Source organism: Rhinolophus sinicus, linkage group LG06, assembly GCF_036562045.2.
Source record: "Rhinolophus sinicus isolate RSC01 linkage group LG06, ASM3656204v1, whole genome shotgun sequence".
NCBI lineage: Eukaryota > Metazoa > Chordata > Mammalia > Chiroptera > Rhinolophidae > Rhinolophus > Rhinolophus sinicus.
Genome location: NC_133756.1, coordinates 74479862 through 74505542, shown reverse-complemented (window position 1 = coordinate 74505542; position 25681 = coordinate 74479862). Strand labels below are relative to the sequence as shown.

At 34.9% G+C, this 25681-nt stretch overlaps 2 protein-coding genes across 9 annotated transcripts in view; one reads left to right on the top strand and one right to left on the bottom strand.

Moving 5' to 3' along the window:
- The window catches only part of PRP4K (pre-mRNA processing factor kinase PRP4K), a 34166-nt gene extending 22075 nt beyond the window's left edge, over positions 1-12091 (top strand). Inside the window, exons 7-17 of one of the 8 annotated variants that reach the window (XR_012497345.1) lie at positions 370-443; positions 1882-1972; positions 2625-2772; positions 3832-3969; positions 4589-4742; positions 6599-6722; positions 7415-7529; positions 8124-8275; positions 9405-9491; positions 10591-11330; positions 11841-11886. Coding sequence is in view for 3 of the 8 variants with exons in the window: in XM_019752368.2 (XP_019607927.1) it covers positions 370-443; positions 1882-1972; positions 2625-2772; positions 3832-3969; positions 4589-4742; positions 7415-7529; positions 8124-8275; positions 9405-9491; positions 10591-10794 (1163 nt within the window). In the remaining 5 variants the exon portion in view is untranslated. Of the gene's footprint in view, positions 1-369; positions 444-1881; positions 1973-2624; positions 2773-3831; positions 3970-4588; positions 4743-6598; positions 6723-7414; positions 7530-7623; positions 7780-8123; positions 8276-9404; positions 9492-10590 lie in introns of those variants that run through there. The other 7 variants (XR_012497341.1, XR_012497344.1, XR_012497342.1 and 4 more) reach the window with 7 other exon arrangements.
- Positions 12092-18483: 6392 nt separating this feature from the next.
- FAM217A (family with sequence similarity 217 member A) lies at positions 18484-25380 on the bottom strand. Its single transcript, XM_019752355.2, has 6 exons — positions 25234-25380; positions 23523-23607; positions 23343-23356; positions 22633-22707; positions 22470-22537; positions 18484-19892 (listed from the first exon to the last, which is right to left on the bottom strand). The coding sequence occupies exons 1-6, from the start codon at positions 25345-25347 to the stop codon at positions 18674-18676; spliced, it is 1575 nt and encodes a 524-aa protein (XP_019607914.2). The 5' UTR covers positions 25348-25380; the 3' UTR covers positions 18484-18673.
- Between the last annotated feature and the right edge of the window lie 301 nt (positions 25381-25681).

Below are 25681 nucleotides of genomic sequence, written 5' to 3'. Positions count from 1 at the left end.
TCTATGTCTGTAGTGAGGATATTAAACTTTTGAGATTTAAGTTGCAATTTAGAAATGTAATTTTTTTAAAGAGGAGCTTTTTTGTTTTACTCCATAATAATTGTGTAGCTATTAGCAAATTAATTTAACATTGGTGAAATAATTAATATTAGGTCTTTCAATTTTATGAAATGCACCCTTTAATAAAAAGTGGATAGCTTTATATATCTTAAGTGTTATAAAGTGATTTTAAGTTGGGTGTTAATGAAAAACTGATGTGCAAGAGGAAGAAAGATTTGAATTGCTATTAGTGATTTTCCATTGACTTATTATTTGTGCTTTAATTTGTATCTCTTCATTTTTCAAATATTAATGCTAATTTTCATTAAGGTTCATCGCAGAAGAAGCTTTTGGCACCTGATATGTTTACAGAATCTGATGATATGTTTGCTGCATATTTTGATGTAAGTAATTTTGTCATAAAAACACAAAAAGTATATATAACAAATATGTATTTGTTGATAGGTAGATATAAACACATACAGATATATATATATATATATATATATAGAGAGAGAGAGAGAGAGAGAGAGAATAAAGCAAATTAATAAATGTTAACAGTTGGGCAGTCTGGGTGAAGGGTATCTGGAAACTTTGTACTAGTTTTGCAACTTTTCAAAGTCTGAAATTCAGTCAAATTTTAAAATAAGTACAGCAGAACACTTTGAGAGCTTTGTAAAAATTAAACGCAATGACTTAAACGTGTACTTTTGTGAAACAACTTTTCTTGGATTTACAAACTTTGTGTGTGTGTGTGTGTGTGTATGAATGATAGATGAGACAAGATGATGTCAGTAGTTTCCAGACCTTTTATTAGAACAAAGCTCACTTTGGGCTTTTATATTGTAGGTGATGGAGAACTTAATGATTTGGAGCCTAATTCATTGAAGAGTTGAAAATGTTATAAGGAGAGGGTTAAGAAATTTTGGTCTGTTAGCGATTTTTATCAGTGCCTTTTCTTAAAAAAGTCTTAAAAACTAATGAAAGTATGAGACCACTTTCATTATAAATTTAAGAGAACATGAAAAATAAGGAAGCTTTGGTAAGGGGAAGTGAGAAGGAGAAACATACTAACAGGGAAATTAAAAATGGAATAAGATAAGCAATCAGTGCCCAGAATTCAGCAGACATTGGTAATTGGCTTAAGTAATGTGTCACATATATATATTTTGGAACAGGAACACCCCCCCAAAAAAAGGGTTAAGAAGGGATGAAATAATTATTGAGCCATCATTTGTCTGCATAATACTGAATGATTTTCTGGGTACCATGGAGAGTGATATTCAATAAAGACTCTTCAGAAGTATCAGAGACTCTTAAATTTCCCACACAGACTCAGCTAGTCCAGCCAGTGACATTTCATGCATATATGGGAAGAAAAGCAAGGGGTGGTTACATGGACAAGGCAATAAAAGAAACGTGAAAATTAGTAGGAAAGAGAGAGAGAGTTGGACACTGATTATTAACTGAACACCCATCTGTAATTTTTGTCCTCCTCTATCATTAGTTATGGGAAAATAGGTGTAGTTTAAGTTTTTATTTTCATTTATAATGCTCTAGTCATATTCCTAAAAGTTTTTGAAGACACTCGCTTAATTCTTTTTTTGCGGGGGGAGGGGGAGCATTGTTGTGAATGCAAGAGATTTGTGATGCAAGAGATTTTGGCAATCACGTTTCATCTATGTCACATTTACATGAGTGATAATAAGACTTTATTTAATTTGCCATAAAAATGTTACCATTAAATTACAGCTGGTTTCACCCATTTTTGTTTTAAACAAAGTGCTTTAAATTTCTGCCTGATTAGTTGATAAACAGCTCATGTTGCCTCCTTAATTTCAGAGTGCTCGTCTTCGGGCTGCTGGCATTGGAAAAGATTTTAAAGAGAATCCCAACCTCAGGGATAACTGGACTGATGCAGAAGGCTATTATCGTAAGTTCACAATTCTTACTTATTTTAGAGTCCATTGTAATAGTTTGTAAAAGTATGTTGCTTGATGCACTCACACATTGAAGAACTGTGAAAGTCACATCACGGTGCCATCACTTAAAAAGTGTGGTACATCCAGCAGCTGCTGAACCCGTATTGTATTCCAGTAAGGAGCTCAGAAACATGACAGACTGAAGCCAGGTAAAGACGTGATGTGCACCTGAAATCTGTTCAGTTCTTTTCAGCCATGAGATAATGTTCCAGAGGATGAGGTATGTCACTTGCTTATCTTAAGCCAAGAAAAACAACACATAGGGAACTTGGCATAGCAGTCATGCAGTATTTGTCATGCAGGCCTACAAGTTGGAAACACTTCAGCAGGCACATTTTATCTCTATTCAGTGTTAAAATCATCAGCAGTTGATAGGACAGCAGAAACTCCTTGTAATGATTGGAAGTGGGCATGCAACTTTAATTGTGTTGTGAAAGAGAGAGACCAGTGAGGCAAGGCTTTGATTCTCCATGGTATTTAGGAAACCAAGCACACAGATTTGACACATTTTTAAAGTAACTGCACTGTGTTTCCTACCTTGTGGTTTATTCTATGCATCTCTGTTTTAGTAAAAAATTCTAATTTTTTAATTTACGTTTTTAGGTGTGAACATAGGTGAAGTACTAGATAAGCGCTACAATGTGTATGGCTACACTGGACAGGGTGTATTCAGTAATGTTGTACGTGCCAGAGATAATGCAAGAGCCAACCAGGAAGTGGCTGTAAAGATCATCAGAAACAATGAGCTCATGTAAGTTCAGGAAAATATGTGATGAAACCTTTAGGAACACAGGTATTCACAAATGAACATTTTTAAATGCCATTTTAAAAAGTGTAATAATCTGTATAAAACAAGTATTGCAATTAAAAAATGACAGAAGCAGTTCTTTTTTACTCAATTTTTAATTTATAGCCTTGTGTTATATGTGAAGTACTAGAACTATAGGCTGATTTGTATTTAATTCATTTCAGTGCATTTCAGTACCTACTATGTGCACTAATATCAACTTAGACTCCTTCCTTCTACTGCTTGTCTTATGGCCATCTTTTGCTGTGAATATCTTAAGCTCAAGACCAGAGGTGAGAAATAAAAGGATCATATTGATTAGCTGTCACTGAGCATATGGTGGCCTGCAAAGTGAAAACTGCTTTATCAGATAGTTCTGGGAAATATTTGTATCTTTTCTCTGTTGTGCCTTTTTCATTTAATAAAGGTAATTGTCATACACATATGTTTTAAAGCATAATTTATACCACACACTGAGTTGGTGTTAAAGTCAACTTACCATCTGTTTTGAAATACCAGGAAGGACAGGTAGATTTATACTGAAGTCTTAGGTTGCCTGAGGCTTAGAAAATTCTTTTTGTTTTGTTTTGATGGTAATCCCCAACCTTTGTATTATAAACACTTAACTTTTTAAAATGTAGCTTATTGACAAATTATAACTAGAATTTCAGAGTATAACCAAATAATAAAATTTGGTAAGACATTCCTTAATTAGACTCTTAAGGAACCAAGACTTGTATACAATAAGACTTGACATAAAATATGCAAGATTGATTTGCCTTCAAGCAAGCTGGGTTTGTTCCTCAGTGTTTCTGTTTTGTTGGTTGGTTTTTTTTGGAAATTAACTCCATGAAAACAGTATTTGGTTAAGTCTAAAGTGTTGTGTGAATGATACAGAGACTTGTCATTTCTCAACAGATTTATTACTACTTTAAAAATGCAAACTAACATATCACCTATGATACATCAGACTGAAACTAGCAAATGTATTTCATTTTGACCTAATTTTCTTTTTCGTTCCAGGCAAAAAACTGGTTTAAAAGAACTAGAATTCTTGAAAAAACTTAATGATGCTGATCCTGATGACAAATTTCATTGTTTGCGGCTCTTCAGACACTTTTATCACAAACAACATCTCTGCCTCGTGTTTGAACCTCTCAGGTACAGTGTCAAAACCTGTGCACCGATTTTCTAGGTGTTTGGTGTGGTTTTTTTTTTCCCCGTTTTTCTTTTTTTTTTTTCCCCATTTAGCTCTGGTTTTTGTTTTAACTTTTGGATAAGAGCTGATTTTGTGACAATCATTAATGTTAATAAACATTAGACTGTATATTATGTGCCAGGCACTAATCGCTTTTAGCCTTCAACTTAACAGAAAGATTCTCTGAAAATTAAATACTTCAAGGAAGAATTAAGCCAGAATTGAAAAGAAAAGGGAATAGTGGAATTAGAAATACGATTTTGATCTTCAAAAGTATGGCTTCATTGTTAGGCTTTCAAATGTAAACCCATTCTGAAATCAGTATGATTTTTACCATTGCACATCTTTCCTTCTATTTGTTTTGAAAATTGAGTTTTGGAAAATTGTGTCATGTATACACCATTTCATATGCTCTCATTTCAGTGTGGAATAATTTATCAAACTTTGTTTTGGGGGGGTGGTTATCAAACAGGACATTTTCATTGTAATTTGACTTGATTTTACTTTATGCTTAAAAGTTTTCTGCCTTTTTATTTTCATTTTGCATTCTAACCCCTAACTTTTTTTTTTCTCTCCTAAAAGTATGAATTTACGAGAGGTGTTAAAAAAATATGGTAAGGATGTTGGTCTTCATATTAAAGCTGTAAGATCCTATAGTCAGCAGTTGTTCTTGGCATTGAAACTCCTTAAAAGATGCAATATCCTGCATGCAGATATCAAGCCAGACAATATCCTGGTAAGTCAGTCAGGCTGTCTTGTACATCTGTGTATCTTCTTACGAGTAATGTGAGATTACCATTGTATTATTCTAGAAATGACATCTTAGAAGAAAAGTTCACTGTATTTATTTCTCATTCAAAATGACTTTACCAATTTTCACTTTTTTGGAAATTGGGTCATGAAGTTTTAAAGTATATAGAAAGAGGAAATAGGTCACTGTCCCAATTTTTTCTTTCTGATTGATGGGTTTAGAGTACACACAAATCCCAAGAATACTTTAATGTAGTAATGATGGACTTCCTGTAGTATCTAAAAAAAAGTGCTGCACATGTTGCTTTTTTGAAATAAGTGTTTGCACTTCTTTGTTATCTAATTTTATAGACTGATGGAATTAGGGACAGTTAATGGAATTTTACAGACTGATAGAGTTAGGGACATGTAAGGGAATTACCCTCTTACACAGATACTTGGAGTTGAGTTTAAAGGTCCCCAGGAGTAACTCTTTTTTCCTTTATTCTGTATTGCTTTAGAAGCTGTAACTTCTGGGAGCGCAAACACAGTAAAAGCTCAGTTGTGGTTGGGCATTATATTGAAAGGCATCCCTTTCAGTCTTGCCCTCTCCTAACGAAGGGCTTCTGGTCCCTGGTAGTATGCAGATTTCACAACATTCATGATTCTGAAATTGAGAAATATATATCCTCATAGTGGAGTGACTTATGCACGCACTCCTCCCCTCCCCATTCCCATTTCTTCACCCTATTAGTCTGTAGTGGTCAGAGTTGGGGGCGTGTTCACAACTTGGGGAATTCCTAGCTCATCTTCCAATAACATATTCCACACTTGAAGAAGACTATGATACCACTAAAGTATTTTCTTCCATACTACCACATTAATAATGAGGCATTCCATTTTGATATGTTTCGTCTGCGTTTATAATGTATTACATATCGAATATAACTTGGTTAGAGCAGCAGTCATTACAGTGAAATGGGAGGTACGTTATGAATTAATTGTTGACTTGCCTAAGTAAGCTTCAAAGTTGATTTTACATCAACTTTTTTCTTTTTAAATTGTGAAATATACCATCTATATCAAAGAATTATAAAATACGTAGTTTAAAGATGATTAGACAGTAAAGTGAACATCTGTTTAACCACCCCACGTGGAAATTAAAGAATAAGACATTTGCCAGTATCTTAGAAGTTCTTGTTCTTAAATTTCATTTTTCCTTGAGTTGATGCTAAACTAGTATAGGTTTTCACATGGATTTCTGACACGGAATGTTTTCCCATCTTCCTGATAAAGGAAGATATAGACATCAGAGACCACATGGAGCTGTTAAGTGAAAACCCAAATCTTTTAGCCGATGATTTCAGCCATCAATGTGGTAGAAGTACCATATTCCTTACGGGCAGTAGAAGCTGTGTAGCCAAACTGAAGTGTTCCCAAGTGTGGATCCCCTGCTATTACTTACAGCATTTTAGCTAGCCCAAGAGTTCCACTGATAGATTCTAATTTTAAAATGGTCCTGGGGTTTTCTCTGGGTATTGCAACTGCATTCTTAAGTAGCTGAGTACAGTTTATACTTTAAAAAGCTTTGAAAGTCCTTTTCCTTTTGAAGATACCTGTTTTCTTGATTCCCCCAGATGAAGAGAAGGCTTATTGATGTGGCAGTTAAAAATAATCATTTCTATTATTAGCTTAATTCTGTGGATATCTATAAGGGACCAGTCTGTAACACTGACCAAGCTTAATGTTGTCCCAGTAGAGTGTGCCTAGGGCTATTTATTTCAAGTGTTATGTTTCTTTTGGGTGGGAACAGTAGGCCAAGTTCAAGTCCCAACTCGGAATTTGTGTGTGTCTCTTTTGAAGGGGGGAAGGGACTCTGGAATATGAATTATCTGCACTTGTTAATCCTGAACATGCTTCTGACTCATGAGTGGCAGCAGTCATGGGAGCAACTCCAGCCTTTCTCAGCAGATGTCACTGTTACTGTGTATGTTGAAGTATTTACAAAGGAAAAAAGAAACGACTAATATAGAGTTCATGTTTATCAGTTTTGCCAAACATATTTAACATTTTCTTGACTAATACCTTCTTTATATTTAAGGGATTTAATAATTTTTAGACTTAAGTGTGCTAAATTTGGGATGGTGTGTGGCAGCTTCTGATGAAGAATGTTCTGGGTTTTTTTTTTGGTCCAAATTTAATCTGAATCATCCATCTGTTTTCATTGCCATCAACTTTCTGGCAACTGAAAGTTAGCTTAAGTCAACTGAAAGTTAATCTAAGTCCGATCCCTTATTAATGAACGTTGTCATGTTTCTTTAAGTAGTAATTTGACTTTATTCAGGTATTCTGGGGATTTTAGAAGATGCCTTTGCTTCAGTGAGACTTTTCTTTTACTACCCCACCCTTTTATAAATAGCATTGGTTAAAATTAATTTTACTTGGTATTAGCCCATATTTCCTCACTGGAAAAAGTTCTTTTACTAATTACAATCAAATACATGGTAGCTCTTAATTTTCATGATAAGGAAATTGACTTATAAAATAATTATAAAAGGAATTTTTAAATGAGTGACTTTGTTCTCAGTATTGGAAATAACTTCTCAAAGCCAATTGTTTTTATTTGATTGTCTGAATTATTCCTGGCATGGATTAAACTCATGATAAAATGTTTTGCAGGTTAATGAATCAAAAACTATCTTAAAGCTCTGCGATTTTGGGTCGGCTTCGCATGTTGCGGATAATGACATAACGCCTTATCTTGTCAGTAGATTTTATCGTGCTCCTGAAATCAGTAAGTTTCTTCAAATGTCCTTTGACCTGGGCCACCATATGCGGTGGAAACAGTTTATTGAGAATGTCTAAGTACTGTTTTCATCGTACTTCAGCAGCTGCACGAAGTCATTCCTGAGGAAGGGAACCATAGCAAGTTCATCCTCCTCAGGTGGAATGATGGTAGTTGTGACAGGAGTCTTGGTCATGTCTGGCAAGAGTAGCAAAACAGTTGTGGAAAATCCTCGACTTTAGAAGACTGCTCTTGATTACTCAAGGTCTGATTATCAAATTTATGAATTGTGTGGGACCTTTGTTTTTTCTCTTCATGTTGCCTTGGTTGAGGCTGGTTAGCACCTCCACCAGAGGTGAAAATGAAAAAAGAGAAGAAATACACATTTTTTTCTGCCCCTTCAGTTCCTTCCCCATTCCCTCATTTTTTAAGAATTTAAGAGTTTCTGTTAAAAATTAATAGGAAAGAACATGAAACTAATGCCAAAGTGAGGTGTTCAGATTGTGGTTACAGAGTTCAAACTAAATTAATCCCCCATTAATGGGAATCAATAGTTGTTGATTGTTTTATCATCATAGGTTAAAACTTCCATTTTGTTTTCAGTTATAGGTAAAAGCTATGACTATGGTATAGATATGTGGTCTGTAGGTTGTACCTTATATGAACTCTATACTGGAAAAATTTTATTTCCTGGCAAAACCAATAACCACATGTTGAAGCTCGCCATGGACCTCAAAGGAAAGATGCCGAATAAGGTAGGACGTTAGTGTGAGCATTTGTCTTTTCAATGTCTTAGCAGTAATTTCCTCTGGACTGATGGATTGCTGGCACCACTAGTGACTGTAAAACAATGTCAGAGAGGCAGGTATGTGGCTATGATTGCTTTAGCTCTTTCTCAATTTCTGGTTCTAATCAGCCAAGAGCTATCAGAATAGAATAAGAGAACTTTTGTTTTCTTTCTTCCCTCCAAAGTCTGTCTTTGTGCTTTTCTTTTCCCTCTTGAATTAAGCAGACAGTAGAGACCTATACTTTAGAGTAGAATTGGAATTGAGAAAGAAGGTTGATGAGCATAAACTTGTTAAGCAACATATACTTATATGAATGACTGTTTCACGTGTCTGTTCTTCCAGAAGCAGCAGTGTTCTTGGAAGCACACCCTATTGGTAACAGCACCAAAAGTGCTTGAGAGCTGGGATGAAAAAAGATGCAGGTCACGTTAGTTAGATGTAAGGAAGGGCTCAGTCGTTAGAGAAGTAGTGGGTGAACATTGGAAGAGGAACTTGATGGTGGTCAGTTTATTAAAGATTGGAAGTTATTTGGGAAAAGAAGGTACCAAGAAAATTCACTTGAAATGACATCTTTCTAACATAAAACTCAATCCATAATGCTTTGGCCGTAATATCAATTTCTGTTTAACACAAAGCAAGAACTTAAGGGATTTATAAAAATGTCTGGGGGCCATATTTTAGACTTTCATGATTTCAGCTTATGTTATGTTGGACTTGTTTAGAGTAAGTTACACAGGAATTAGCTATGTTAGTATTTGTTTTAACCTGTATCACTTTAGGGCTATTCGAACATAATTTTAAAAATGTCACTATGTTTCTTAACTGCTTAGAGAAAAGGCCCCAATTATGTAATAGTTTTCTTATCTAAGAACAAATGATTTTAAGTCTTTGTTTAATCCTTAATTAGGCATAGTGAAAGCACAAGTTGATACCGTAATTGGTTTAAGTCACTGCCTGGGAAAATATAATAATTTTATGCTCAAATGAGAAACCCAGAGAGAGTAAATATTTGTGACTTGTTATATATCAAATTGTTAAGCCAGACTTTCGAGGTAGTTCAAAACTTAAGTTTTGTATTTTTTTGTTTTATTTCCAGATGATTCGGAAAGGTGTATTCAAAGACCAACATTTTGATCAAAACCTCAACTTCATGTACATAGAAGTTGATAAAGTAACAGAGAGAGTAAGTCTCTTTAATGGTGCCATATTAAATGATGTTATTAAAGAATGAACTGGGCTAGGAGCTCTGAATATTTTAAAACATTAACAATAACTTATTTTTTGTATTGACCAATTCCTGAATAAAATATATCAAGTTATGAAAAAGATGAAGAGATTTTAAAATGTTTATGAGTTAATTTTTATCATAGGTCATATTTAGGCCCTTCTCATTTCTCCTTTGGATCCCTTTCTTGGTCTGGCCTCTCATCCAGCTTCCATACAGCTGTCATAGTGATCTTTTTGAAAACAAATCTGATCATGTTTTACTCTCCCTGCATTGGCTTCCTGTTACCTATAAGATAATACATTTAAATTTCTCAGAATGACAGACTAAGTCCTCTGTGATATGGATTCTGCCATCTTCAACAGTTTCCCCTCACTTCGCTGTACTGCGCAAAACCAACTGTTCCACACTTGGCAGTCAGCCAAAGGGAATGCCGTCTCAGACCTCTGTGCCTTTGTTCACACACCACCCTGAGCTTACTTGCTTCCTTTTCTTCCTCATCCCCTAAAAACAATTATTCAACTTCAAGCCTCAGGTGAAACACACATTTTGTACGAACCTTTCTAAAACCTCTAGGTTGAAGAAAGGACTTTATTTTTGCCCCATTATATTATGTGTCCCTAACTTTATCAGAGCACTTAGTAACACTTCCTGGTATTAACCAGTTTTCATATTTGTCTGTTCCCACTTCAGGGTAGGGAAAGTACAATTCAAAGCAAGGATTTACTGTGTTATTTTTAATTACTTAAAAATGTTTTTGAATTCTCAAATTTTAATTAACCTGTTTCAGAGTTCCTTTCAGTTGTCATAATTTTTACAAAATTATTACAAATGTTTTTTTAAAGTATCATAGCTAACTTGGAGTTAACCTTTTTCATTTAAGTTTTTTGATTGCTTATTGAAAAAATGCGGAGGATAGAGGAAGCCACGTAAAAGTTAAATGAGTAGATGGTAATATATTCTTGTATATTAATATTTTTGGTAGACTAACAGTCTGATTTGTTATATGCCTTTAGTAACTTTATTTAGAGATATGTATTTTTTAAATTATTTTTAGGAGAAAGTTACTGTCATGAGCACTATTAATCCAACTAAGGACCTGTTGGCTGACTTGATTGGGTGCCAGCGACTTCCTGAAGACCAACGTAAAAAAGTACACCAGCTAAAGGACTTGTTGGACCAGATCCTAATGTTGGACCCAGCTAAACGAATTAGCATCAACCAGGCCCTACAGCATGCCTTTATCCAGGAAAAAATTTAAACGAGATGAAGAAGCTCCAAGGGTTTGAGTAATTAAATACAAAGACTGAAGAAATTTCACAGCAGTTTATTAATGTATATAAACTTATAAATATTTCTCCAGCAAATTTGAGGAAGCATGATATATTTGAATTAACACCAAGGGTGATATTTCTTTTAGAAATGTTAGTTAATCTGTTTTGTGTCTTATGTGAAGTTTCACTGTAGAACTGTTTTAACTGCCAAGACTGCACAAAATTACAGTGCTAATGTATATCGTTGCAGTTCACATAAAAGACAGAAGCATCTGTTATAAAATAAGTAGAAATACTGGGTGGTTGATTTACTTTTAGCAGACTTGGCTTCATTTTGGTCTTCAAGTATAATGGCCAGCATAAATGCTGTTTATATTCACGTTTTCCTAGGTGTGTGTGTGCAGGCCACAGCAGCATGCCCTTGGGGTAGTCAGTGCCGAAAGGGGTCTGTTCCTTCTTGAGCCTGCCTGCAGGGATGGTCTCCTTTTAAAGCAGGTTGTGTACAACATTCAGTACACTGAAGGTAAGCTAAACCATCAACATCACTGGTGTTTTAAGATGTTATTTTATTGGAACAATTGACAAATGAGGGATATTAGCTTTGTGGCAGAATTCCCTGCATGTGTGATAATTGATCTTGTTTTATTTTTGGCATTGCAACTGTGGCATAGTTACAATTTCTGTTCTGTTCATCACATTAAAAATTGGAAGAGTATGCGCTTGATGGATAAAGCGCCTTCAGTGTACTGTTTCTAATTAACTTTAATTTTTTAAAATCAACTTGCTATAGACTTTATATATACATTTTGTTAAATACAGTTCCTAGTGACATAGAAACAATGCTTAGTTTTCATTTACTAATTACAAATGTTGAGGCCTAATTCTGAAAGTCCTCATATTTAAAAGTTAGATAGATGACATAATGAAATTTTTAACTATTTGTATGTCATTTTGAAAGTGTACTGCTTTATGGTAAAAGTGTTTTTCATTTGTTCATTGTTTTCATTTGTGATCATGTTGTCTTTCAATACAGGCATAAACCTTCCACTCTTGAACAAAGCAGCTGCTTTTTAAAAGCGGTAATTGCTTCTTTACCTTTTATTTCTTTTGTAAATGAAGCTTTTCTTTAAGACTGTGACTTTAAAGTGTTGTCTATTGCATAAAACAGTTGACACTCACTTATTGTAAAGTGGAGATTGTTCTACTGCATGTGAAGTGGACCATGCAGGCTTCTGTATGTTCTCAGTTTGCATCACTAGATAATAAAGTCTTTTGTGAACAAGGCATTTGTAGCCATTTTTAAAAGTTTTTGTCTTCAGTGCTGGTAAGTCAGGTAAACCATAAATAGTTGAAAGCAACCTTTTGTTTCTCCCTTAAAGTCTTTTTAAAAGAATTATTTGCTAAAGATGTAAACCTAGCCAAAAGTTTATTAATCAGGATCCTAATTATTTCATCAAAAAATTCTACAAATAGTGTCAGCTTTCAGTGTAGTGAGATAATTCCTGTAGGTTATAGGGTATAATTCAGGATTTAACTAATGTTTCTGCTATTTTCTCACTTTTCCTTTTGATGGTGCGGAAAGAGAAAAAAGGAAAACGGGGCACAGGCCATTCAACGCCTTCTCCAAGGGGTCTGATTTGCTGAGACACCAGCTTCACCTTCTTAACAAGGTTATTTCTGACAGCATGTGTAGATAAACATTTAGCAACAGTTTAAAACAAAATCATGTAAATCAGCTTCGTTTTGCAGCACAAAGGAATTTGTATTTTTAACATGGTAGAAGAGAATTTTCAGAAATTTATGTAATATTTTCTGTTTGGGTGGTAAAAATAATTCTTGTCTCCCTAAGGAATATGGAAAGCAATCATATTTTAGGGGCTTAAATAATATTTTTAAATTGTAAATGGGATTTTTTTATTCACCCAGGCACCTAATTACAACAAGCATGCACATTTTGGTGCATTCAAGAATGGAAAATCAGAGTAGCAGCTTTCTTCTGGTGGGTTTTGCTCCATTTAAAGACATGAAATGACTACAGCCAGGAAGGTGATAGATGATATAATAAGCCAGCTTTGAATCTACACCCCATCTCTTCACGGTTTAGACTTACTAGAGTATAATACAAGGTTGTGTTCATCGTCAGGTCGCGTGAGGCCTTGTAAGTGAGGCATCACTGGTGCAGCTGTGACCTTAGTGACACGGGTGTGATTTCCCACCGTTACTTATTTTGGTGACAATATGCTGCATATTCAAGTCTTTTGTAGATATTTTCATTCAAAATAGTTAATATTTTGATGCTTCTGGTGATTTTCATGGCTTCATTTTATGTAATTATTTAAGTAAGTTAACTTCCACTAGAAACAGTTCATCTTATGCCTTCAAAACTGTTGCATATTCTTTAAAAACAAAGTTGCTTGTTACTTGTTCTTTGTGTTTTAGGTGCAGCTCAGTGGAAGATGATGACAACCAGAAGACATGAGCTAAGGTTTCTGTCCTATAAAGATTTAAAAAAAAAAAAAAAGAATCCTCCATTTAATTTTGTCTGATTTTTTAGTTTTCAGCATTATGATTTGGGTTTCATTAATGTTTGGTACTTAGAATAGTAGTGCTATTGTGTTCATTTGTAAAGTGATTGTTTTATCATGCTTCCTGCCTCTTCCGCCTTCTCCCTTCCCCTAAAATAAAAATAGTGGTCAAATTTAGTGATATAAAAGATTCTTGGGTCGTGAGATTCCACACGTTAACACATGGTTTTCAAAATAGTTTCCTAAGGATTACTAGGAAAACCGCAAGCAGCCAAATGCATACGGCTAGTCTTTAGCTTTAGGTGTCTTATTTCCATGGCAGATGCAAAAGAACAGAAACTGAGATTTTCAGAACACAATTCAACTCCTTTAATACTCTGTTCTCCAACTTGTCCTTTAATAACTTTGTTTTTAACAAGCATTCCAGTCATGCATGGTCTTAAAGTAGGCCAACTATTTAGAGCCATTGTCAATTTTTCTTAAGGGAAATGAAAGATGACATGCTGTAGACCTTTGATATTCCCAAATTAAGCATTCCTGGATTGATGTATTTGACAGGATCCTGTAAGCCGTCTTTATATGTACGATGTTATTAGAATTTGTCATTTTGCTGAGGCAGAAATTTGGAATTCTGCAAGACCTCTGTTAGATTGAGGTCATTTAGTGAATAATTCTTTAAAAACCTGCATTCATGTTTCAGAGTAGCTATATAGTTTTCAAATACAGTACTCTCTCATGAAGTTTTTGCCTTATTATACTTCGTGGCAAAAATGATATCAAGTGATTGTCAGACTTCAGGATTCATAAATCTTAGGCCATAGCTCTCAAAGATGTCATCGTTCTTTCTGTAGTTGGGACAATAGCTGAGATTTTAGAAAGTATATCCATTTTAGACACCGTTCTCTAGGTAGACCTTATTCTTGAAGGTTATCACAAATTAGGTTGGAGTCTTGAGGCTTTGAAGGGATGGAGCATCTTGTCATAAATTTGAAGACCATCCCAGTGTTTGTATTTGCTCCTAAATCCTTACTAAAAGCATCCTGTTTCTTTATTCCCCAGTGCCTATCTCATGCCACTCTACTTCTTTCTCTCAAAATAATTTTGTTTTAAAATAATTTTTATGTTTTGCCATTTTAAGTACCACTTTTTTTCCTAACTAAAACAAATACTCAGGACATTTTTATAATACGAAAAAACTATATAATGTTTTATGGTATGTGGTAGAGGCAGTGAAAAATAGTTCCTAGGTTTGTTCCATATCTGCATTCCTTTTACTATATTTAAACATTACCATCTTCATCATTTTGTAGCAGAACTCTAGCTGGCAATGTAGAAATAAAAGAATCACATATCTGAAAATTTAGGCCAAACAGTAAAGAATGCTCTTTTAAATGTTGGAGTTAAGAGAAAAGCCAGATATTCAAATATATCATTTCCTTCCCTTAGTTATAAAGACATCAGTAGAAATTGGCCTTCATAAAGTCTTTGTTTCCGCATAGTATTGTAGTTCAAGTATATATTCAACATGAATTTTGTCATTCTTCTCCTAGATGGAGTGTCCTCCTTATAAAAGTGTTCACTACAAATTCATCTGTTTTTCACATGTCATTAATGTACACTAAATTGAGTTTTAAAATGTTTTCCAGTTATTTTGATACATAACATCATGGCATCTTTAATTTTTCTTTTCCTTCTATATGTAGGGTAAGGGACTGTTCTGAAGAATCTTTTCATTTAGTGATCAAGATATGGAAGCTGAAATCTGAAAATACTCAATATGTATTCTAATTGTTTGTGGTATTTGAATTGTAACTTGCATTTTAGCAGCAATGTTCCTAGTCAGCTGATTGGGAAAACAATAAAATATGCATCTTGTTACTGTATTGTGTCCTGATTTTTCCTTTGCTTGAGTTTGGTATTTTGCGTTGAGTTTGAAAGACACCATTACCTACCCTATCTTAGATCTTACCCGTTTCTTAGATCTGTTTCACTCATGTTTTCACACATGTGCTTCGAAAAGTATTCTGTGCTAAAATATGATTGGGAACTACCAGGTTAAATTAAAGTTAAATATTTACTTTAGAAGTTCTCAGAAGACATCTGATGTGCTTTGTTAATCTCAGTGAAGGGGAGGGAGAAGTGTGGTGAGAAGCTTACCACCAGACTACTTGGCAGAACCTGCAGCTTGCAGACTGCCAGTTTAGTATGACCATCCTTTCAGACAAAACGTTTTCTGAGCAATAAAGTGCAGAACACCACACCAAATGCTGTATTCCTGTTCTTACGTTCTTGTTCTTACATGTTTTCTGATTTGGTTTTCCTGGTAATGGAAGCACAATAAGCAATGAGATAACTCCCTTTTCTGTAATGATTTAAATAAATTGGTCCATTGCAGATGGGGAGGCCTGATTCTCATCTTCAGCTTACCCACTCTTTATTTTCTTCTCTTCAGGAAGCATCTTCAGCTTTTAAAAATAGTGAATGAAATACTTAACAAAGGACATTAAAATTTGTAACTACAGGTCCCTTCCCCACCAGCCCGTGGTTTTTCTCTCCACCAAATTCCTATGTATTGCCTATTTGAATGAACCAAATATTTTGCCCCCATTATTCTACAAGATGAATTTGAAATGGCTATATACTACTACTTGCCTCATTTTAGGGCTTAGTTTAAACACAGGAAAAGTTCCCAGCAACTATATTTTTACTAAATGATCATGACATGTTAAAATTATTAGTCCCTTTGCTTCATAATTGAGATTTGCAATGCTGCTAATGTAGTTTTACATAATTTAAAGCAATTTTGTACTCTAATTGAAAACGATCTGGTAGGTGTTAACAGCAGCTCCTTTTTGTTTAGGTCTAATGGCATCCTACATAAAGTAGCCTGGTTGTTTCCAATAAGAAGTTTGCCCTTATCTAGCAGTATCCACCCCCCACCCCCAACACAGTCCAAAGGACCAAAGCAATCATTTAGTGCAGGAATCAACCTCATGGAACCCCTGACAGACTGATCCTTGTGACCTCTGCCTCAAAAACACTCTCCCCAACTCTTATTTCCCATGCCCTCTCCCACTACGTTCTTATGAAAACGAGGGCTTACATCTTTGTTACTCCATACCTGCCTGGTGCCTGATGCATGCCTTGCAAGAAGTAGGGCATTAATCTATTACGAATTGTTACTCCAGTGGTAGGTGCTAAGGCGGCTCATCCCATTCAGTCCTGCACTGGTCCTGTTTTCTCTGATATACATTTTTTAAATCTGCCACTACTCAATCCACACATGATTTTATGACATGTATTCTACCTACCTTACAAATTAGGAAAGTGAACAGAGGTTAAAAAAACCTCAAGGTGTTAAGAGCTGTGAAGTGGCAGAGCCTGGGTGTGAATTCAGCAGTCTGGTATGGAGCCAGTGCTAAGTGCCACGTCATGAATAACAATCTTCAGTGATGGATCAAGTCCATCCTTTAATGAAATACTTTGAAGGGTATACAAGACATGCCAGGCAATGATCATTTGGGATACAAATCGTGGGGAACAAATCATGTCCCTTCCTGAAGTTTTTACAAAGAAAAATTACATCTTTATAGCCGGAAGGTGAAGGAATAAAATCCAAACAAGAGGAAGGTAGAAATGAGAATGGGTACAAAGGGCTGGTAAATAAGGTGCAGGACTCAAGAACTGTTAAGAATGAAGAGTCAAGGTAGTTCGTAGGGGAAACGAAAAATCATTGCCAATTGGAATTGAGTGAAAGTATAAGTTAATTTTTGTATTTTAATTCTGCAAAAGGGATGTTATACCACTTTGGATAATGACACAAATTGCATAGGATTTAGGTAAAATTCTGTTACATAACAAGGGATCCTGAACAGTTAAATTTACTTCCATTGCTGTGTTGATATGGTTCCAGAAAATTCTTTGAAATTAACCTAAAAAATAAGCATACTCTGACTCTTAAGAAAACTAGTTGAAACTTACTCTTTTACTAAAACTTCAGTTGCTCTCTTCAACATTTATTTGAATTGTCCTTTAATTTACCTCATCCATTCCTAAATCAAATATTCCATCTTATTTTGGGGCTGATACACAAAAACAATATTTTACTGCCTTTGTGTGGAGGGTGGAGGGATGGGAAGAGGCCTTTTTTCATTTTACTGTTGGGTAATGTTTGAAGTTTTAATTGTGTGTGGTTTTATTTTAATGTTTAAAAAAAAACTACTTTGAAATCACCATTCACTAAAACCAAAGCACACTACCCTCCGTCCCCACCCCCACCCGCCCCACCCCCAAATATCCAAACTCTGATCTATGCACATTTCATCAAGTTCTTCCTTTACAGTGTTTTTCAGTGTCATCTGCAGACCACTTGCATTAAAATTACCTGGGCCCCACTCCAAAAGATTCTGTTTCTGTAAGCCTGCAGTAGAACCCAGGAGTCTACTTCTTTGTTTCTCTGATTCTTAAGTATAGTAAGTGTCAATCAGGTAGTTTCCCTTTTCACCAGTTAATGAGTTAAGCTTTAGCTTAGAGTTTCAACTAACCAGAGTTAAGACTTCCAGCAACAAAGAGCCTTGGGGGGGAGGGGGGGTAATCCCGTTAACATGAGATTCTGGCTGCTCTGGACAGTGACCTTTTCCCATTTTTCCTTGGACATTTAAAACCTACTAGATCTGAGGGGGATAGGGGGTTGTTTCATGCCTAAACCTGTAATTAGGCCCCAAAGAAAATTGATCTTGCTTTCAAATGACAAAGGACCTGGGAAATGGAAAGTTTCTAAGGATTCATAGGAGGGTCTGCAGGATCGTGTATATTAATTTAAGAAAATAGCAACTTCTTTAGCTTTTAATGGCCAAATACCCAAAGGATAAGTCAAAATGACAGACAAAAGAGATTTGTGGAGATGGGAAGGGAGGAAAAAAAGGTAATAGAGTGGGAAAATTTAAAAAAAAAAAATCACTGAAAGAGGTAACTAACGTGTATAACAGAACACAAGAAAATTATAGCAGCAATAAGTCCATTATGCTATTCATTGGTGATGGGATTATATTGGGAATCAATCACAATGAAAAAATCTTTTGAATAGAATAGTTTACTAAGTGAAACGGAACATGCAAAAGATTGTCAAGTATGTCAGTATGAAAGCCCTTGGATTGATATATAGATACCTCAGCAGTGATTTCCACAAGTTCTATTCCATATATCACTGTGTGTGTGTGTGTGTGTGTGTGTGTGTGTGTGTGTGTGTGTGTGTTGAATACCTGCATCTCGGAATGATGAACCATATTTTAGCTGGGCTTCCTGGATATACATTTGCTCACATTCAGATGTATGAAAAAAGTTATTTTTGCTCAATGAGTGGGCACTTATCCTTGGCTATAAATGAAGGCGATAAACAGTTTAGCTTCTGAATGTAGAATGGTCTGCTCAATAGTATGTTTTTTTGGTAAAATCTCTTTTTTGTCATTGATCCTTTAGTTTCCTCCCTCAGATTTTCAGGAAAAGTCAGAGGTATGGGTGAAACTGGTATTGGAGACTTGGGTGGCAGGCAATATCTTGTTGAGACCACTTTAACCAGTGATTGAGTTGTTTGGGCAGTAGTAGGCTTGGTTGAGAGTTCTTGGCATGGATTTAAAATGGAGCTTTTGGGGTTCTTAAAATCATCATAAGATGCCATCAGTTGTTTTGTTGTGGATGAACTTTTCAGAGATGGTGGTCTAGAATTCCATTTATATTTGTCAGCATTGCTCCAAATCCATTTTGAAGCATTTTGTTCAAGCTTGCAAGAACCAGAACTGTTTTTCCTTTTTTCTCTACTTTTATCTATACAAGTTGTCTGAAGACTCACAGAGTCAGAAAATTTTGGCTGTCTCATTTTTGGTATAGTTTTGGAGGAAGAGGGTCGATTGGTTACCGCTGGAGTACAGAAGGTACTTTGTAGTCTTGGCCTCTCTTTTTGTATAGTCATATGCTGCAAGCGTTCCATTTCCAGTAAACGAGTTATCAAATGTTCAATACAGCTTTCTAGAGAGTCCACTGTTGATTTCCAATTTTCAGATTTTGAGAGGGCTAATTTGTGCAAGTCCAGAGTATTGAAAGGAGGAGGGAGAAAATCAGGATACAGAAATACTTCACTTGGTTCCTCCGTGAAAGATTCTTCAACATTTTCTATTGTTTCTGGCTTTAAGTTCAGGTCCATCTTTTTAAAATAGCTGAGTAAAGTATCATTTGTATTTTCATCTTCTGATAAATCACTTTCATCTGTTAAATTTTCTTCTACACTGATGTTTCCATATTTCAAATTCCAGTTTGGAGCAGATAAAGTTTCACCATTACTATTTTCTGTAGTTGAACATAAATTAATATACGGCTCGTTTCTGTCCTTAAAAAAATCTCCATCAGCATAGGGCCAGCAGAGACCTAATGGTGTCTGCAGTCCAGAGTAAGAACCAACTTGTTTATCAACTGAAGCACTTGTTAGTGAGTGGTTCAGAGTGAAGAGCCTTATGGGATTATTGGTTACATTAAAGCCAGTTTCCATTGAAGGTTTTTTGAAATCCCTTAAAAAATGATTTAATTAATGAATGGCTTGTTGACTAGAATTAAAATGCTATTAAAATGATAATGAATAAGTAAACTTTATCAAAGACTGGTTAATGTTTAGTTCCTAATGGCATATGTGTATCTATCTATCTGTAATAGAAATATATTAATTTCCAAATATGCTATAATTGTACACTTTTTTTAAAACTATTGATTAAAATATTAACTGGACATCTCTTTGTGCATGCACAGGTAATGAGATCATTATAACTACATATGGCTAACTCTGGCTATGAATGGCCACTAGGTTAAAAGTGGCTAATTATATCTATTTGCTTATGAATATATTGTAGATGCAATTATGATGTCTGAAAAGGAGGCTATCTAACTCAAATTGAAATTATAGTGAAATGTTTATTGGCCCAGAATTAGATACAAGGAAATTCTTAAAGAACATAGTTAGGTTACTTAATAAAAGCTTCTACTTTAGCCATTGTGGTTTTTTAAAATTATTCTAACAAAAAAGGAAGCAAAACAATGTCTATCAAACCAAAATTACCCCAGATATAGTCCATAGTAATTTTCATCTGATGGTACTCTTTTATTTTAGGAATAATACGTCTAGGTGTTATATTAAAATGAAAACTGCAAAAAGGCCAGGCCATAGAATACTGAGTTTATAGTTAGTTTTTTTTTTAAGCTTACTAGAAATACTGACATTGAAAACTTTGGGGCCAGACCAGTGGCTCAGGTGGTTGGAGCGCCTTGCTCAAAGATTGTGAACAGCAGCTCTCCCTGGAGCTGGGCTGCTGATTGAGCAGAGTGCAAGGCTCGTAACACCAGTCTGGGCCAGGGAGCTGTGTCCTACACAACTAGACTGAGAAACAATAACTTGAACCGGGGGAGGGGGACAGAAGAAGGGGGGAAAAAAAAGAAAACTTTGATCCATTAATTGACAAATATGTATAATCTCACTATCGTCTTTTAAAGCCAGTTTATATTAAAGACAGCAAAGTAATCTTTAAAGATTTTGAAAAATACTTTCACTTCTACAGAAAATAGTAAAATTTATTCATTTAGCTAAAAACTAGGTATACTGACTTGCCTGTCAAAAACTACAGGAAAATTACTTTAAATCTACAATTGCTAATAAACACAATCCATGCGGTATAGTAAAAAGATCATGGAATCTGGAGGCAGGAGAAATGAAAATACCTACTTTGTAGATGGTCTAAGAAGCAAGACGATTATATAAACGTACTTTGCAAAATGTTAAACACTAAATGAAAATCATTACTTTTATTCTTTTTACTTGTTGATGGTATATCGAGGAGAACAATCTCAGTAATACAATATTTCATTGATACCAATCTTCCAACTCATAATATTATTAGGCCTCCCCAGTATTAACAGCGAATGCGTATCACACACATTATTCTGTTTAGTTCTGACAACAACCCCATGACATAGGCACATTTAACTGTCTACCTTTTATGGATAAGGAAACTGAGGCAAGGCTGGTTAAGGTAATACATCTAGTAAGTGGTGGAACTGGGACTTAAACCTAGGTGGTGGGATCCCAGGTCTGTGATCGTAAACTGCATTCTGACCCATAAAGTGCTTGCTCTTCTGTCAGTATAATAGAATTCAATTTGATCACATTTCATTTGATCTTTTACCTTGAAATCCCTGTTTCCAGCTGAGTTCTTTCTAGTAAAAGTAGCCTTTCCTATCCCCATCAGTTCCAACATTCCCTTAGGCCATTAGGACAGTCCCTTTAGCACTTCTTGGTTTTGCCCCTCAGATTTTAGCATTAGGTAGGACTTTATCCTAAGCCTCACAGAGGTAAAACCCTCTGACTAGGAGCTAGCTACTATATTGTCAAAACTGGGTACAAAAGAGGAACAGAACTCAAGTTCTCCACTAAACAACATACTGTATGTAAAAGTGACACATAATATAGTGTTCAATAAATGTTCATTTCCAAATAATCGTAACCTGTACTTTTAAGAAGCATTATAGCTGATTCTAATGCACACTAAAGTTTAAGAACCAAAAACTAAGAATTCAAATCCAAGTAAGGTCTGAGACGCAATACCCTACAGTGCTTATGAGCGAGAACCAAGTTATTTGTACATTCTGGTTCCACCATTCATTAATTGGATAGCTTTGGGCAAGACACTTAGCTTGTTACCCTGCCTCAATATCCTCATATGTAAAACAGGGATGATGGTAACAGTACCTACCTTATAGGATTGTTGTGAGGGTTAAAAGTGTTAGTACACATAAGGAATTCAAATTGTTTCTGGCACATGGAAAAGTATTACTTTCCTCTTACAATTCCTTTTTTCTTCAATGAGAAGTCCAAACTCTATCCATCTAAACCCTCATTGTAATAGCCCAGTAAACTTTCAGTTACCCATATACTGATTATCTCTGTGGTGTCTGCCAGCTACTTCCCATTTTAGGGTATTATTTGCACATAATACTTTTTTCTTTTGGTTGTTTTTGTCCTAGTATTTCAGATGAGTAGTCAACTCCTCGGTATTTAAATTTATTTCACTAATTTAGAGGCTTACAAAATATCCTCTCACCTGGTCTCCATGGTACTTCCTTCATTAAGAGGATAACTCCAGAAGTGAAATATCTCTTGTTTACTATTCTGATAACAGAAAAGCCATGGACAACATTTTAGTAACTGCATGCATTTTTTAAAAATAATACTTTAGGAAAGGAATATGATGAATAAAATTTCACCTGTGTTCTTTTGTGAGCACGCTCTGACAAATTAAGTTCTAGCATCAGTTTCTCTACTGGAATTTCCAAATGGTTCTAGAAAGCACAGAAGACTTTTAAACACAATATATCTCTGCTCCCTACTCATGTTCTAAGACTGTATAGTTCTTATAACCAAGGAATATATAGTTCCAACCAAAAAATCTATAGTAAAATCCTACAATACTTCCTGACATACATACAGACATAACTTGTTTTTACTGATTTCAGTAGGAATTAGTATCATCTTATAAATACCAACTAAACAGTGTTAACTAATGAGCTTTGAATATCATTAAGATTGTCTGTTTCACTAACAGTTAAGTGTTTTACAGTTAAGTGTTTTACATTTTGATTGAAAAAAGTAAACGAAAGATTAATTTTCTCACTTCTTCAAAACACAATATTAACCATTCCAACTGCTTCAAGAGATCTTAAAGGCTGAGAACTATTTCTCTTTCGGCAATGACTAGAAAACACTATATTCACTACAAAGTTAATTTCCTTTTATATTAATTTAATGACCAATTTGCAGCCCTGTAAAACACTAAAGGCTTTGACTTGATTGAAGAACCCTACAGAAATAAAATTTAAAGTTTAACTATGAGGAAAGAAATTTTTTTAAAGAACACATATATAATTTTAAAATAATGTGTTTTGTGAATTATTTAAAACCAAACATTTATCCTTACCTTGTTAATTTTGCCTGAAAGAATGTACATGGAAAAAAATGACAATTAATAGTTACATAAACTGGTTATACTAAAAATAAACCCCCTTTAATATGAGTGGTTATTCATATACAAATATGAATATAAATTTTCCTATATTTATAAATATAAGTATAAATATACACATCTAGAATTTCTTACCACCTGCTGCATTATCCTTTCCAGGTGGGAGGTTTTTATTTTCAGGAACAGGTACTTCTGAGTCCAAATTCCAGTGAGGTAAGTTCTAAAAGAATATTTCTTTTAAGATAAAGTTAATGTTAAGAACATTTTAAAAGCTCAGGTACATAATTTTACATGTCCTTTGGGTAGAATGTGACAAAAGGCACAAAGCTTCATGACCCCCCTCTCCCTCTTATAAGGTTATTACCAGCATATTTGAGGAGCATGCAACGTTCTCTTATCAAACTATTATCAGCTTCATAACACTTATTAGTCAGGAAATGGAAAAGCATTTACAATAATTTATGGTTCCATTCTCATTTTGTTAAAAATAATGGCACACAGGTTTTAAAAATTGAGTTAAAAATATAATAAAATGTCCAGTGCAGTGTGTCCCTGGTACACAATGGCATATTCACCAAATTTTCTGTATCTGAGTACCAGATCTGAAAGCCTATAAAATCTTTCCATCAACCAAAGGAAATTCTCTAATCCTCACATTACACTCAACACTGAGCGGCCCACTACTCATTCTGAACTCCAGATGTTGAGAAACACTCAGGAAATACTCAAAAGAAAACCAAAAATTGAATAGGGAAAGGTACTAATATGTATTGAATATTTATGTTCCAGACATTGTGCTGAGTGCAATGGGGACAAAAATGTGGGGTGTGTGTAAGGAAAGATTGCAATAATTTATTCTGGAAAAGGAAAAGTGAAGACATGATTGGTTTATTATTTTAAAAAGGAATTTTTTTTGGAAAGAACTCAGTTGTTTTCCATCTCAAATGAGAAAATCCTTTGTAAGTTCAACTCTAAGCAAAATACAAATAGAATGTTAGGTAGTATTAGGTATCTCCACACTAAGTAAGAATAGGGAGGAATAAGCTTGTATACAGTATGAGGATTTAACTGATCCACAAAGAAGTTATCTCCTGATGGGAAGGATAATTGAACCTTGGGAGGTAGGCTACAGATTCTTTTTCTTGAGATTTTTGAAAGATAAAATTAATACATTATTATCTGCTCTCTGAAATACTATGTTTTGGGTCTAGTCTCTACGTGAGAATTACCTGGGGAGCTTTTTAAAAATAATAGTTGAAAAAATACTACAGATTCTGATTCAATAGGATGAGGGTATGGTCCAGTTATTTGTATTTTTAAAACCTCCCTTACAGATTCTCAAGCTTCTCTCAGCTATGTATGTAATCCTTGTACACTAATGTACGAATAACATGTGAGGGAATTAACATGGTAAAGGGCAGCTGATGAACTGTGCTGTTGAGATTACACAATAAAATTAATATAATTAAATTTGTCAATTGGTAAGGAAGGTTTCAACCACACATGAAGCCAGCTAGATTGCAATTCCTTACAGGTGAGGAATTGGTTTTACTTTTTGATAGTCCACCTGTATTACCAATATTTTTCACAAAATATGTGTGAGAAAATAAAACAAAATCTAATTATAATTGGTGTTCAGTTTTGGAGAGAACTGGTTAACTTTTCCTTTGTTAAAAGAAATTTCAAATTTTCCATTTGATATTCCAAATGTGCCAGAGGAAAATTCAGGACAAAATGCTCACAAAGAGACAGTCTCAAGTGATTCAGCAGTAAGATTCAATGGGAGTTAGGTCTTAACAATGGGAGCTGCTGCCCAAACACTCACATTCAATAGCATGTGCCATACCTCATGAGAGATGTTCGACATACTCAGGTTGGTGTCACAGTTCTCACCATTTCTTCTCCCCATTTTGCTCCTCTGTTTCCTTAAAATCCTATACAGTTTGTGGGACAGGCACATTTATGGGTAAGATACAATGCTGATTTAAAGAAAAGACGAACTTTGGCTCCCCATCTAAAGGAGGTTAAGAAAATACTTAGAAAGCAGGAGAAAGGGACTATGAGTGCAGGGTAGGGATAACAATATAAAATCAACGAGACACAAGAGGCAAGCCAAACCAAAAATAGGGGGTGGGGGAACACAGACAAAAGCAAATTGGAAGATCTAACTGACAGAAGATAAGGAAATTAAGGTCTGTGATAAGAAAGATATTATCAGATAGGAAGATAAAATACAAATAGGAAAAAATATGGTGAATTATCTGGGACTTATAAAACTGGGCCATGAACCCTGC